The sequence below is a fragment of the Mirounga angustirostris genome, unplaced genomic scaffold, assembly GCF_029215605.1.
Source record: "Mirounga angustirostris isolate CCGP_5_RB_7025 unplaced genomic scaffold, mMirAng1.0.hap1 SCAF_5, whole genome shotgun sequence".
Lineage (NCBI taxonomy): Eukaryota > Metazoa > Chordata > Mammalia > Carnivora > Phocidae > Mirounga > Mirounga angustirostris.
In genome coordinates this window covers 107,412,690-107,426,164 of record NW_026991713.1, presented here as the reverse complement: position 1 = coordinate 107,426,164, position 13,475 = coordinate 107,412,690, and the positions used below count along the sequence as shown (strand labels likewise).

At 36.2% G+C, this 13,475-nt stretch overlaps 1 protein-coding gene across 19 annotated transcripts in view; it reads right to left on the bottom strand.

Annotated features, from left to right (window-relative positions):
- The window catches only part of PARD3 (par-3 family cell polarity regulator), a 665,712-nt gene that overhangs the window by 159,805 nt on the left and 492,432 nt on the right, over positions 1 to 13,475 (bottom strand). For 16 of the 19 annotated variants that reach the window (XR_010411651.1, XM_045874201.3, XM_045874191.3 and 13 more), the window contains one exon: positions 6,871 to 6,981. The exons of the other annotated variants lie outside the window; for them this stretch is intronic. Coding sequence is in view for 15 of the 16 variants with exons in the window: in XM_045874201.3 (XP_045730157.1) it covers positions 6,871 to 6,981 (111 nt within the window). In the remaining variant the exon portion in view is untranslated. The remainder of the gene's footprint in view (positions 1 to 6,870; positions 6,982 to 13,475) is intronic. 19 annotated transcript variants of the gene reach the window in all.

Genomic DNA, 13,475 nt, shown 5'->3' with positions numbered 1-13,475 from the left:
CAGTTTGTGTCAACAGAATGAATGCTGTATTTGCCGCTCAAAACACCTCAGCAAATGGCGGACTTCGGAAATAGTGTGGTTCAACTCATCAATCCTTCAGCTCTCCCTGCTATGGAAATCTAACTGCCACCTCCCAATGTGCATGCTTCCAATTTGGCGTCTCTGCCGAATTCCCAAAAGGGGAACAACATTCCACTACATGTCTTACTTTGAAAACAGTCCTATTTTAAGTGGGATTTTAACCTCTCTGTAATACTGAGGTAAAAGTGGACTGAGAAGAAAAAACTTCCATATTCTAAATGGGTCCTGAAAAAAACTTTTTCATGAGGAGGACCAACTGTTTTGAAGCACGTTTCCCATTCAAGGGAAGAAGGCCAGGGTAGAGATCTACAGAGGAATCATATGATAGGTGGGGGAAGTTAGGCTTCATCCCTTAATGTTCAAGTGAAATGATATCAGTTTTAAAATATAAAATGGCTAAAAGTTGAAAAAGAGATCAAAGTAGTCAAAGAGATACCCTAATGGCTAATACAATCACAATTTGTAAAGAATCCAAGGAGTCAGAAGAATGCCTCCTCCCTGTGAGCCCCTGTGCCTAAGCATGGGTGTAGAATTTGTCCACTTTGCTAAATACATAAGTTCTTGGGAACTAGACCCCAAATGACCATCTCCAGGGAGTGTTCATTATTAACTCTAGCCTGTCAATCTATCCCCTTCCCAAAGCTCTGCAGTTACCTATTTTCACACTGATTATATTGCTTTGCATCAATTTTCTAATGTTAACAGGCTTAAATCTTTTCTCCCTCTTAACAAATACAAGGGATCCCTGAGAGAGGGTACGACAACATAATACAAAATTTATACCATCATGTTGTGTACTTAACATATTGTGAAACAAAAACTTCTCTTTTACACTGATTAATGGAACACTAGAATAATATTTCACAAACACACACACACACACACTCCTATACATACTCATTCACTCACATTATGTTCTGACTTACACGAGTATCAAAGCACCTTCAGTTATTTCCAACTCGAAGAGATGTTGCAATGCCAAAAACATCTAAGACAGCTCTCATCAAATATAAAATTGCCTTTTCTTACTCCAGTTACAGTCTATCAACAAAATTCATCAATACACACACACACACACACACACCCCCAAGGCTTAATGTGCCCAAATATTGGTCTAAGTAAGTGAACTTCCACATAGTCAATAGATTCTTTAAAATTTCTGTTCCCCTGCAACAATAAATTTTTCTAAAAAATGCCTGATGGAACTAATCTCAGTGATTCAAGCTAACTTTTCTGAAGGATTCAAGAGGTCAGAGAAAATATGAAAAGCTCTTCTATAGAATAGAAAAATATATATTTTCCATTAAAAGGTTAATCTTTAAAAGTCGAGCCTTGTTCAAATGACAACATACGATCTAAATGCAAAGATCATCCAGGTTATCTGGGTTCTACTGTCAGAATTCAGGGAGCCTGAATACTAAGTTTCAAGCCAAAATGAGTGAAAATTTCTTTTTTCTTTCAGATGCACAGGGAATACACCTATTACTGCTTTCTTGATTGTTCCTCCTATAATTTCATGAACTTTCCGTTCATGCACATTAAACATACTTTACTACTACATTATGATATTTTAAAATGTTAATTTCTGCAAAAACTAATAAATATATATCATCTTTCGAAAAGGATTTTGCCAACTAAGAAACACCACAAAAAAGTTTTTATCAAAATTTCAAGTAATTATGTGAAGCAGATATTGGAAACAATTGGTAAAACCAAAAAAAGAAATGCTGGTGAATAGGAACCATGTGCAGAAATGCTGCACAGAAGGGGCACCTGGGTGGCTCAGTCGTTAAGCGTCTGCCTTCGGCTCAGGTCATGATCCCAGGTTCCTGGAATCGAGCCCCGCGTCGGGCTCCCTGCTCTGCGGGAAGCCTGCTTCTCCCTCTCCCACTCCCCCTGCTTGTGTCCCCTCTCTCGCTGTGTCTCTCTCTGTCAAATAAATAAATAAAATCTTTAAAGAAATGCTGCACAGAGTTGCAAATGAGGCAGCAAGAAGGGAGAGTACGACTTGTGGGCACAAACAGTTCAATGGCCTAGTACTGAAAACACAAAGCTTTTAAGAGTGATTATCACTTTGAATAATGGAACATTTTAAGCCATACATTTCCTTAGCAGCTTTATAAATATCCTTCACATACTGGGAGAATTTCATAAGACATTCATTTACCTTTTTCATGCCTCCACTAGAAGCATTCAGTCCCCTTGAAAATACTTCCAAGTACAACTTACTACATAGATAACAGATAAGAATATCAGAATAGGTATTCCTTGCTGAGTAACTACAAAACACAAGTCAGTTAACATTACGTCTAAATTTCATTTAATAGAATGAATAACATATGAGGTAAATTTTGAGAGTTGGGGAATCTGGCCAGATACTGCAGCTTTTCATCTTTCAGACCTCCTCTTTCCTTCTTTCTGTCCTTCCTTCCCATCCATCCATCTGTTCATACAGACTTGGCCTTGTTCCAGAAAAAGTTCAACATGATTTTCTAAGAATGTATGAAAAGGCAAGATAATGGACTCTGAGAAACAAACTGAGGGTTCTAGAGGGAAGGGGGTGGGGGGATGAGTTAGCCTGGTGATGGGTATTAAAGAGGGCACGTACTGAATGGAGCACTGGGTGTTATACGCAATGAATCATGGAACACTACATCAAAAACTAATGATGTAATGTATGGTGATTAACATAAAAAAATAAAATAAAATAAAATAAAATGCAAGATAAATCAAAATGAAAATAGATGTGGGGCACCTGGGTGGCTCAGTCAGTTAAGCATCCAACTCCTGATTTCGGCTCAGGTCATGATCTCAGGGTTGTGAGATTGAGCCCCGAGTCAGGCTCCATGCTCAGCGGGAAGCCTGCTTGAGATTCTCCCTCTCCCTCTGCCCTTCCCCCTGCTCGTGCATTCTCTCTCTCTCTCTAAAATAAGTGAATAAATTTGAAAGAAATGAAAATAGATTTAGCTTTTTAAAAGTACGCATGTGTGGAAATACATATTTTATAGGAAATAAATTAGAAAGGCATAGACCAGTATGTTAACAGTGGTATTATGATGGATAAATTTTTATTTTCCAGTTCTAAATTTATGTTTTTTCTTTCAAATTTTCTATAGATAGAATTAGAATACATTAGAATTAGACCTTAAAAAGGTATGTGTTTTAAACAAGTGAAAAACATGTGGGAAAGAGAAAACAGAAAATGAAAGTTCAGGAATAGATTCCTAACTACACAAAACAGAAGCCATGATGATGTAGAAGCAGTTCCCAAACATAGGCTCTACACTTGCTCACGATTCTATGAAACAATCAACCCGGAGTTCCACAGCCAGTCAGATGAGGGAGCTGGATATGGCTGACCCAGGAGCCAATGGCCTTTGCTTGCCACCAGTATTTCCCCAGTGATTGAATTCTGAGAGATGTTGGTATTTCACAGAAAACAAGTGAAGGGGGATGTTCTGTGAATAAATAAATTAGGAAATGAGGGATCTCTATTCATTTCTTGGTGACTCACAAGGTACATTAACCAAAGTAGGGTTTTGAGAAATAATGGAGTAAAGAAGTATGCATAAATTGGTTTAACCAAGTGTTTCTCAAACATATCTGCATGTGGAACCCTTTTTCGGCTACTAAACACTGTTTGGGGAATTCCCACACCACACGGCTTATATGTCAACTTTTAGAGCCTAAGTAGAGATACTACTGGAGCACAAACACAATAGAAAGCCAAATGTTACTTTGGACACTTGGTCAACATAATGGTAGGGAAGTGGGCCTGAGTGACACAGATCATTGAATTAAATATGTTCTGTTTTGGGTTTGGAGCCCAATCCTTCTGAGTGGTGGAAAAGAGCCAACAGGGGCTTTGTCCCTTAGCATACCCGAAAGACGAACCAGAAAGAGCAGTAAGCACTGAATTCATCCTTCAGCTCCAAATACACATCACTCTGCTTCGTTCCCCCACCTAGCCCAACAGTGGCCAATAGCATCTTTGAAAGGCTAAGGTGCCTCGGTTTGGAGCCTGGAGCTAGAAGTCAAAATAGCACATCACAGGACCAGCTAACTTTATCCTTGGTGTTACCCCCATTCTCCCCGCTTCTCAGGAAGACAGCCTAGGCATGCAGGCCTGGGTTGTTGGCAGGGCACGACGAGTAGAGTCAGAGGACAGAGCCATGCTGGGGTCTTCCTCATCCATTTCTCCTAGGAGGACAGCATTTATTCAAGACCCCACCTCCCAGGGATGGCAGCAAGTGGAAAGAGAGGGGGAGAAGTTAGCAAGGATGAAGTCAAATTTAATCTCAGACCCATGCTCAGAGGAATCTAATTCACGTTCACGATCTAAATAGATCTTAACCTTATAGGAAAACATATTTCAATTCTATTCATTGTCCTTTCACTTGTTCCATATTTATAACTTGAGTCATATTCAGACTTCATGGATGTGTATGGACAAAAATATTTTTGTATATGGACATGTCATAATTAATAACCAGGGGATGTGAAGTTTTCTATTTTTATATGAAATAAGCCAAAATAATTTTGGGGACTCAAATAGCTACAGTGGTAAATGATGTTAAAGGAGGTGCTTCACTACTCATCTGCTAGTACTCATCATAGCAAAATATTTATTTTTATCTATTTCTCCACCCAAATTCTTCCCAAAGAAGTTGCAATTTCCATTCTCAAAGCATCACCAATGCCAACAGACAGACACAAAGGAGGACATACAAAAGAAGGCTTGCCCTACCCAAATAACAAACACTAAACAAGCTCCACTTATATAATTCAGTAAGTCTCATGATTCACTCGCTCTATTACAAGATCCACAAGTTTAAATAAAACATACTTGTAAAAACTGTTACTAAAATACAAAGTCAGAGTATAACAGTTTTCTTAAATTATGAAGCTAGTTGATTTTTTTTAATGCACCATTCACTTGTTCCTTGACCCTAAAAGATTTTTATTCTAGGCCTCCTGTTCATTGTAAATTCATTATGACCAACCTAGTTCCCAGAAGTATTGCATCATTAGAGGTACAGAGATGGAGATTAAAAGCAAAACTGAAAGTGAACTGTGCCTTAGGCAAATTAATAATACAAGTGAAACCACTAGGTAAAAAATTGTTTGGCTGCAAAAACTTGACTATGCATTATAACAAGTATCTTGGAAAATGTTGAGAGAATTCTGCATTGAAGCACAGGAATCATCTTAAACTGCAAGAAAAGGATACAGCAAATATGAACAATGGTATGGGATTAATGAAGCTATCCCCTATGGTTGGCATCAAGATAGGGGAGAAGTATAATGTTTCTATCACTCAGATTGTTCCCTAGCTAAATCACATTATTTGCCTGTGGATAATCTGAGTACATACATTTAGCTGGTGTACACTTTCTTCTATACTCTCTTAGGATAGTTTATAGTACTGAGCAATTAAATGCCATATTGTACATACTAAGGAATACTGTGTGCCCAGGCCTGACAACAGTGAGCTTATTAATAAGTTTGCGGATCTTGAAACTGGCGAGAATTAGAAAGAGTCCTAGAGAGCAAGAAAATGGAAGGATTGGAAAAAAACTGGGAAAGAACCAGAAGAATAAACCCAGATTTGCATCACAAATTACAAGTCCCTATTCTTCCCACGTATTTATTTAATACTCTGAAAAGCTACAAACAGAGAATCAGAGTAACTATCCGACCTAAACTATCCTATCCTCCCTCAGACGTGGGAGAAAGAGTGGAAAAATATCCAAACATTAATCTCTTCTAAAGAAAACCATGGTAGAATATTCTTTCTAGTTCTTTCATTCATTAAGAGTAAGACTTGAAAGTGCCCCAACTCTAGAATTGTTAACAAGAATCTGGAGTTGAAGACGCTGGGCTCTAATCTTAGCTATGGACAATATTTAGTCTTTTCGCCTTAATCAAGGCACCTTCATTACCCGGATTATTCAAAGTACAACTGCCAGGCATAGTGTCTCTTGCTGTGGGGGTTCTGAAACTGCAAAGTAAAGGGTCCAGAGGGGCTCACTGTGAGCCTGTAAACTCCAATAACAGAAGTGCGAGGCGGCTTTCTCATCCCCTGGGAATTACAACAAGAGAAATTCTAATCACTTATAGAAATGGTTTTCAATTATCTGCTTAAAGAAACTTCTCATTCATTTTACTGGTCTTTGGGTTCTTACCATGGAATGACTCAACAACAGATAACAATCTTTCTGGAAGAGATGCAATCAAATTTAAGTGGAAAATGTCACAAAATAGGATAGGGAAACAGAGAAAAAAAGAAACAAATGTCAGGTTTGAAAGGAAACAACATAGCAAGAAAGCATTATCAATTCTTATTATAAATCAAAATATTTTAAATGAAATATAAAAATTCAAAGTTTTATTTCCAGAGAAATAGTCTTAAAAATTATCATAAAATGCTATGTACTCGTAAATGAATGAAATGGAATTGTAACTATTTCTTTGTGATTTTAAAAGTGATCATAAATTCAGTCTTAATGCTTGTTTAATTCATCTAATATGCTCTACTATCTTCTAGGCCAAGATCTTAACTCAACCATTAAAATTCACTTAATGCCTCAAATAAATATATGTTTTTTTCTTTGAATCTTTCTTTACATTTTATTTATCCCACAACCATCAGTGTTTGGACTGATACAGAAAAACTAAAAACTCATTGAGTATAAGTTCTTCATATTTAAAAAAAAAAAGAAAAGAAAAAAGAGTAGAAAGGACAAAAAGCTCTATCTGATGAGGTTTAATCAAATGACTGAAGTCTACCTCTCCTGCTCCTGCTTCATTCGTATCCTCTCCTCTTCTGATGTAAGGGAGTCCTGTATTTTTATTTTACCCGTTTTCTCAATCTTGTCATCTTTTCGATGTTTGCCAAACCTGTTGATAACAAAAAATTCTAACTTGTCAATATATACAAAATGAGTTTTCATTCTTTTGCGACAAAGACATATTTACTCAATGAAATGCGACCTTCCTCAAAATGAGGGCCAAAAGGTCTCTTGCAATTCTCTGGTTTTTTCCCAATATGAATATTTTCAATCAGATTATTGGATTCATTTTTAATTAGAACTTTCTAGAGACAACCCTTTTGAAAATGGCCTCAATCCCCATTTTTCCTTTGGTGAAACAAAAATAAACAACAATTTAGCAGTTCATCCTTACTGAACAAACAATTAATAAATGTATAGGGCTGAGTGCTGAATACTTCAAAAGCTAGAGGCCAAAAAATCTGCATTAGAATGGGTTGTTCTTATGACTAAAGAATGGTAATCCACCATCATCTACTTAATAATCTCTCCATAAACAACTATTCTTATTTTCACAGTCAGATTTATTGGAAACATTCATCATAGTTTAAAAACTGACAAACAAGGCTATGTTTGCATGGTTTCAAGTACAAAGGATAATTTACACTGCTATAACACTTTGAGCTTATTAAGTTGAAAGCTTTAAGGCATTCTCATCAAATACTATTCTGAAATCCGATGAAAAGCAATTGCTGAATGTGGCATCTTTGCCTTCGAAGTCTGTATCTGATCAAAAACAAACATGAGGAACAGACACATGATTCAAAACTGGTCCACACAAACTTTCACAGATGGCCACGGAGCTGGAGGCTCTCTGTGAAAACACTAATACTCTGTTCTGGCATCCAAAATATCTCAGGAGCCTAGATTTGCTATCAATTCTGTTGCTTTCCTCTAAAAAAGACCATGTTACCTGGAATGCATGTACTACATACCCTCAAATAATACTCATCTTAGTGACTTAGTCACCAGATATTTCAAAAAAGAAATCTTTTATAGACAGTTACTCAACTAAGCATTCATAAATATATAAAATATATCGAGTATTTCTTTCAGAGGACAAAGTAGGGATCTAGCTTATGCTGAACAATTAATCATATTGAAAAGGAGAAGAGTTAAAATACAAAAAAAAGGTAGTCTAAAACTGTTATAAAAGAGAAAAAAGGTATTTTAATTAATGGCCAGGTTGGTAGTATAGGTCTTTCTTCTATTAACATAAATCTGATTTCAAATACTGGTTTATACATGAAGTGTACATGGGAATATCTTACACGTTTACGAAAGTAACACAGTTTGCAAAGGGGTTTATAAATAAGGAAGGGAGAGCATTCTTAAAATGTTAAAATAGAAAAAAGTTAAAATACTACCACCACTTTTCCTTTAAAAATTATGTATATTATTAGAGAGCATTCAAAACTGCCTATAAAATTAACTTCAATAAAGCAAATCTATCCTTAAATTGTAATGGTATTTAGAAATTGGAAGATCATTCCAATTGCAAGAAAGAACAAAAGAAAAAGAAGAAAAAAAATCCCTAAGAACTTAAGCCCAGAATTTGAGCACTTCTCGCAAGGGATAAAATACGCACTATACTTTTAAAACAAATATAAAGCATTAAAAATAAAAACTTTCTCTTTCCTTTATTTTTGTCAATATGTCAATAATGCCTGAGAGTTAGGCATAATGACTGACTTTATAGAATGAATTAATAAATAAATGAAAGAGCGAACATAAAAAACTGATACATCTCAGTAGGAATCAACATCTAAAACATAATGTTCATTCATTTGACAAAAATTTATTAAGCATCTACAGGGGGTTCAGGAGAGAGGACAGGGCTGGACAAATTAATCTGAGCATCATCAGCATGTAGATGGTATTTAAAGCCCCCATGAATTCCCATCCTGAAAATTCTGCAACACTGAAGCATCTGGAAATATAAAATGTATTAAATTCTAACTTTAAGAAAAGTGTAAGTTCAAATCTTATGTATGATATTTACCTATAAGAGAGCTTCCTAAAGGTAAATCATTTTAACCATTTAGTTTTTCAGTTCATAAATATCCCTCAAATGATACAACGTTACCATGTTGACTTGTTTTGTTCAGCTTTTAAAGATGTGTGCTGGTTCACATTCTCGATTACACACATTCAAACCTGTATCCTATTTAAGAAGCACTATGCCATGACACAAGATACACAGTTGACCCTTAAACAACATGGATCCACTTATACTCAGACTTTTTTTTTTTATAAATATAGTACAGTACTGTAAATATATTTTCTCCTCATGTTTTTCTTAATAACATTCTCTTTTCTCTAGCTTACTTTATTGTAAGAATACAACATAATATTAACACATATATAAAATATGTGTTAGTTGACTATTTATGTTCTCAGTAAGGTCAATAGTTGGCTATTATTAGTAGTTGAGTTTATGAGGAGTCAAAAGTTACACATGGATTTTCAATGTGTAAGAGCACCCCAATCCCTGTGTTGTTTAAGAGTCAACTGTATATCTAGCTGTACCAAAAGGTATAGTTTAATCTCATGAGAAGATCATGTACATCATCCCTTTGAGTTAATAACATGAGGGAAAATTGAGAGTGGTTGACTTTTCCATGTTTTAAAACAGTTTAGGTATTTTTGGTCCCAAACCTAACACTGAGTTTAATTAGCTATGTTAGATCTTTTTTTTAATGATCTCGGCCCTACTTTGTGGAAAGTTTCAGTTTTAGATCTCAGTCTATCAACTTTCATCTTAAGTATACATGATTAAAAAGAATAAAAAAAGAGTTAATCCTGACTCAGATTTAAGAACTGAATTTTTTCTCATTTGTTTGATATTAAAATATTAGTGTCCTAGGCTGCCCTGAATCGCCAGAATATACTGTTTTATTATTTGTAAATTTATGATCAAACTGTTACAGTATACTTGTCTTCTGAAATTATAAATTCAAGACTGATATATTAAAAAGCAAAGAAAGCACAGATAAAATGTTTATAGGTTAGCATTTGGACATTTCCCTTAATGCCTGCTTTAGTTAATTATGTGATTTCTTTAAGGCATATTATAAAAGCACAGCATATTATTTTATAATTGGGGTAAAAATGAATCCCTTAGCTGTAATTTTTTGACAGAATAAAATAAAGACTGTAGGTGAAAAAATATACCAACTGTTCTAGAGTGTAAAAAGAAAAAGAACGTAGCTACGCCCTCATTCACTCTCATTGCCAATATATTGTAGTGTTCTCTTAATTTGTAGTTATTTAATTCTTCCTGCAAAGAGGGGTACCCTCATCCTGCAAAGAGGGGTACAACTTTCAGCTACACATGTACTTTCAAAGTCAGTTTCACAGCTGGAATCAGTGATCAACCTATGAAGACAATCATTTAATAGCAAGCTGCTTAAAACTTGGAAGATTTCAACTACATTTATTATCTTTTAAAAGCCACAGATGAATTTCGAATGGGTCGCGTTCCAAAGAACGGCAAGGCTGAAAAAAATCATGGACTAATGGTATGTCCAGGAAGCAAACCCATTTTCAGCAAAGGATCAGTTTTGGAACTGCCTTCTGACTAACCTACCCCCTCCAAACATGTTCAAACGGAAAACTCCACCATCCAATGGGTGTGACGCTAGAACAGAAAGTGGTCATGGACCTACCACCCCAGGAAGAATTTGTTATTCATATCTTAGGATATATTAAGGTAAGGGAATGACTTTTTAAAAACATGGACATGGGGACGCTGGGGTGACTCAGTCAGTTAAGTGTCTGACTTTTGATTTCAGCTCAGGTCATGATCTCAGGGACCTGGGATAGAGCCCCAAGATAGACTTAGCGCTCAGCAGGGAGTCTGCTTGAGATTCTCTCTCCCTTTCCCCTTGCCCCTCCCCCTGTTCATGTGCTCACTCGCTCTCTCTCAAAAAACAAAAACAAAACACAAAACAAAAAAAAATGGAGACAAAAAGAAAAACAGAAGCTTGAGAAAAAGTTGATAGAGAAAAATCTCAGAGGTACTGCTTCATGAAGAAGGCACAGTGAAAAAAATGCCACCAAGCCACTGAAGACTCCTTCACAACAAGATACAGCCGGATGAGCCCTGTCTTACCAGAGGAGAATTGATTGTAACATTTCTTAAACATATGGCTTTCTTCATAAAGAATACAGCATTGTTTTCATTCAGCTAAAGTAATCTCCAAGTAATCTGCTAAATGGGTTTCACTATGACGCGTTACAAATGAGATCACTGCCGTCTGCCAGATCGGCCATATTTATTACTATAGTAAAGAATAATAGGCAAAACATGCACTTGTTGATGTAAGAGGAAAGAGAAAAGAAAAAGAACAACAAAGGATTGCAACAAAATTCTGTTGTTTTCATATAGAAAGGACTGTCGTTAAAAATTTATTGGTAAGAGTTTCGTGCTATTGAACCATCATTTCAGTTTTTAAATATTAACCTAATTCTCTCTGCAGTACAAATAATATTGAAATATCTTACTTTAATATTACTACTAAAATTAGAGACCTTCAGAAAAAATTATGCTGAGTGATATAACACACAGCATCCTACTATAAATAAAATAAAAATATAACTGGATTTATAATTAATGGATTTTCCTATTTGATTTCATATTTGAAAATGTGATATAGTAGAAGTCTTAAAAATCTTCTTCCATACTTAAAAATAGATGAACAGAATACCCAGCACCAATTAGCTTGTAATCTTTGAGGAACAATTTTTTAAAATCACTGAAATGTCACCTAGAAAGTTGGTATTTGTCACTGCTAATTACCAAGGTCTTCATTTCTAAGGAGGGCTTTGTTATAATACTTGCCTTACTATTTACCCTAATGAATGTGTAGGTTAAGTGATACTGCTTGCCTGGGGGAGAGAACTGAAATGGCTCAAATACAAATTTAGTGTCAGTGATTAGAAGCCACCCGTCCTCCCCCAACTTCTCCACTGGAGTGTCCAACATTTAACTCAATACCCTGCCCTGCATTTTGCCCCTCATTTTTATATATTTGCAGCATCGCATGACTTAATCACTTCCTTTCTCTCTTTCTGGAACCTTCCAGGTGCTTCTCGCAGATGCAGTTAGTATAGCCACTGTGCTAACCTGTCTTTGACCACTGCCTGATGTGATAATGCTGCCATTTACCCTAAAGATCCTTGACAGAAACCAGCTGTGCAATGAGCTGGATTCAAGATTCTGTACAGCAAAACTGAATACCCTGTCCTGTGTTATTCCTGTGTTCCAATCAAACTCTCTGAAATGCCTCAGGAACACACTGTTCACTCAAATCAAAGCAAAATCATGAGTTTTTAACACTATTCCTCTATTGTCCTTTTGTGTCATACTTTTCCTAAATGGTTTTGATCCAGGTTTCTCCAGAAAATCTTTTTAATTGATTCTGGCTCAATCTTTTCGCACATTCTTGGTGTCAGCATTAGTTCTCTCAACCCACCACTCTGGTCTCTAACACAATTGTGAACTTATTTTTTTAAGATTTTATTTATTTATTTGTCAGAGAGAGAGAGAGAAAGCACAAGCAGGGGGAGTGGCAGGCAGAGGGAAAAGCAGGCTCCCTGCTGAGCAAGGAGCCCGATGCGGGACTCAATCCCAGGACCCTGGGATCATGACCTGAGCCGAAAGCAGATGCTTAACCGACTGGGCCACCCAGGCGTCCTTATGAACTTATTCTTGTCTTAAAGCCTTAAATTGTTCTAAATTTTAGTTGAAAAAAAAATCTAGTTATATATCTTTGTAGATTGTTCTATTGCACTCTTACCCATATGCACTGAAGGTATACGTGCACATTTCTGAAAATCAAAGTCTAAAGACTGGTCACCCCATTCAATGTCTGTATTTGACAAACAAACTGAGGCCGAAGGGGTATGCAGAGCTGCCCAAAGTCACATTGCAAGCTAGGAATAGAGTTTAGGTCACCTCATAGCTAGTTTAAGAGATCTCAGTGGATCTGAACTTGAATACTCCTACAGAAATTGAAATTCCCAGACCTATGAAGTTCACTTTGTGTAAATCCTAAGTGAAACATATAACTGAACACCTGTTGAATGCTCTTTTGATTACTTAATTACATTTAACTAGAATTTATTGAATTTTTATTATGTACTTTATCTCATTGATTTCCACAACCAGCATGTGAGATAGGTGTTATCATCCTCCTCTTTAGGAGAAACCTCAGGGGAATTTAATGATTTCACAGGCCATATAGCCAGGAAGTAGCAAAGCCAGACTTTAGACCCAAGACGCTTTTTACCACACCCAGCCACCTCAAAAACTTAAGGAACCAAAGAAAGTCAGTCACTCTTATGTTTTTATAAACTCAGAGCAGCTGGTTAAACCATCTTTGTGGAAATAAATGAGATATATCTTGCATTTCCTACAGCAATGAGATCCAAAGGACATTGTTCCCAAATGGAACTTGTCTATGAAGGCCAGGAACCTGGACTCAAGGTCAAGAACTGATCCCCAACCATTGGAAAGGATTGTAAAAACTACCCACATACCCATTGCTAGGACACTGTCAA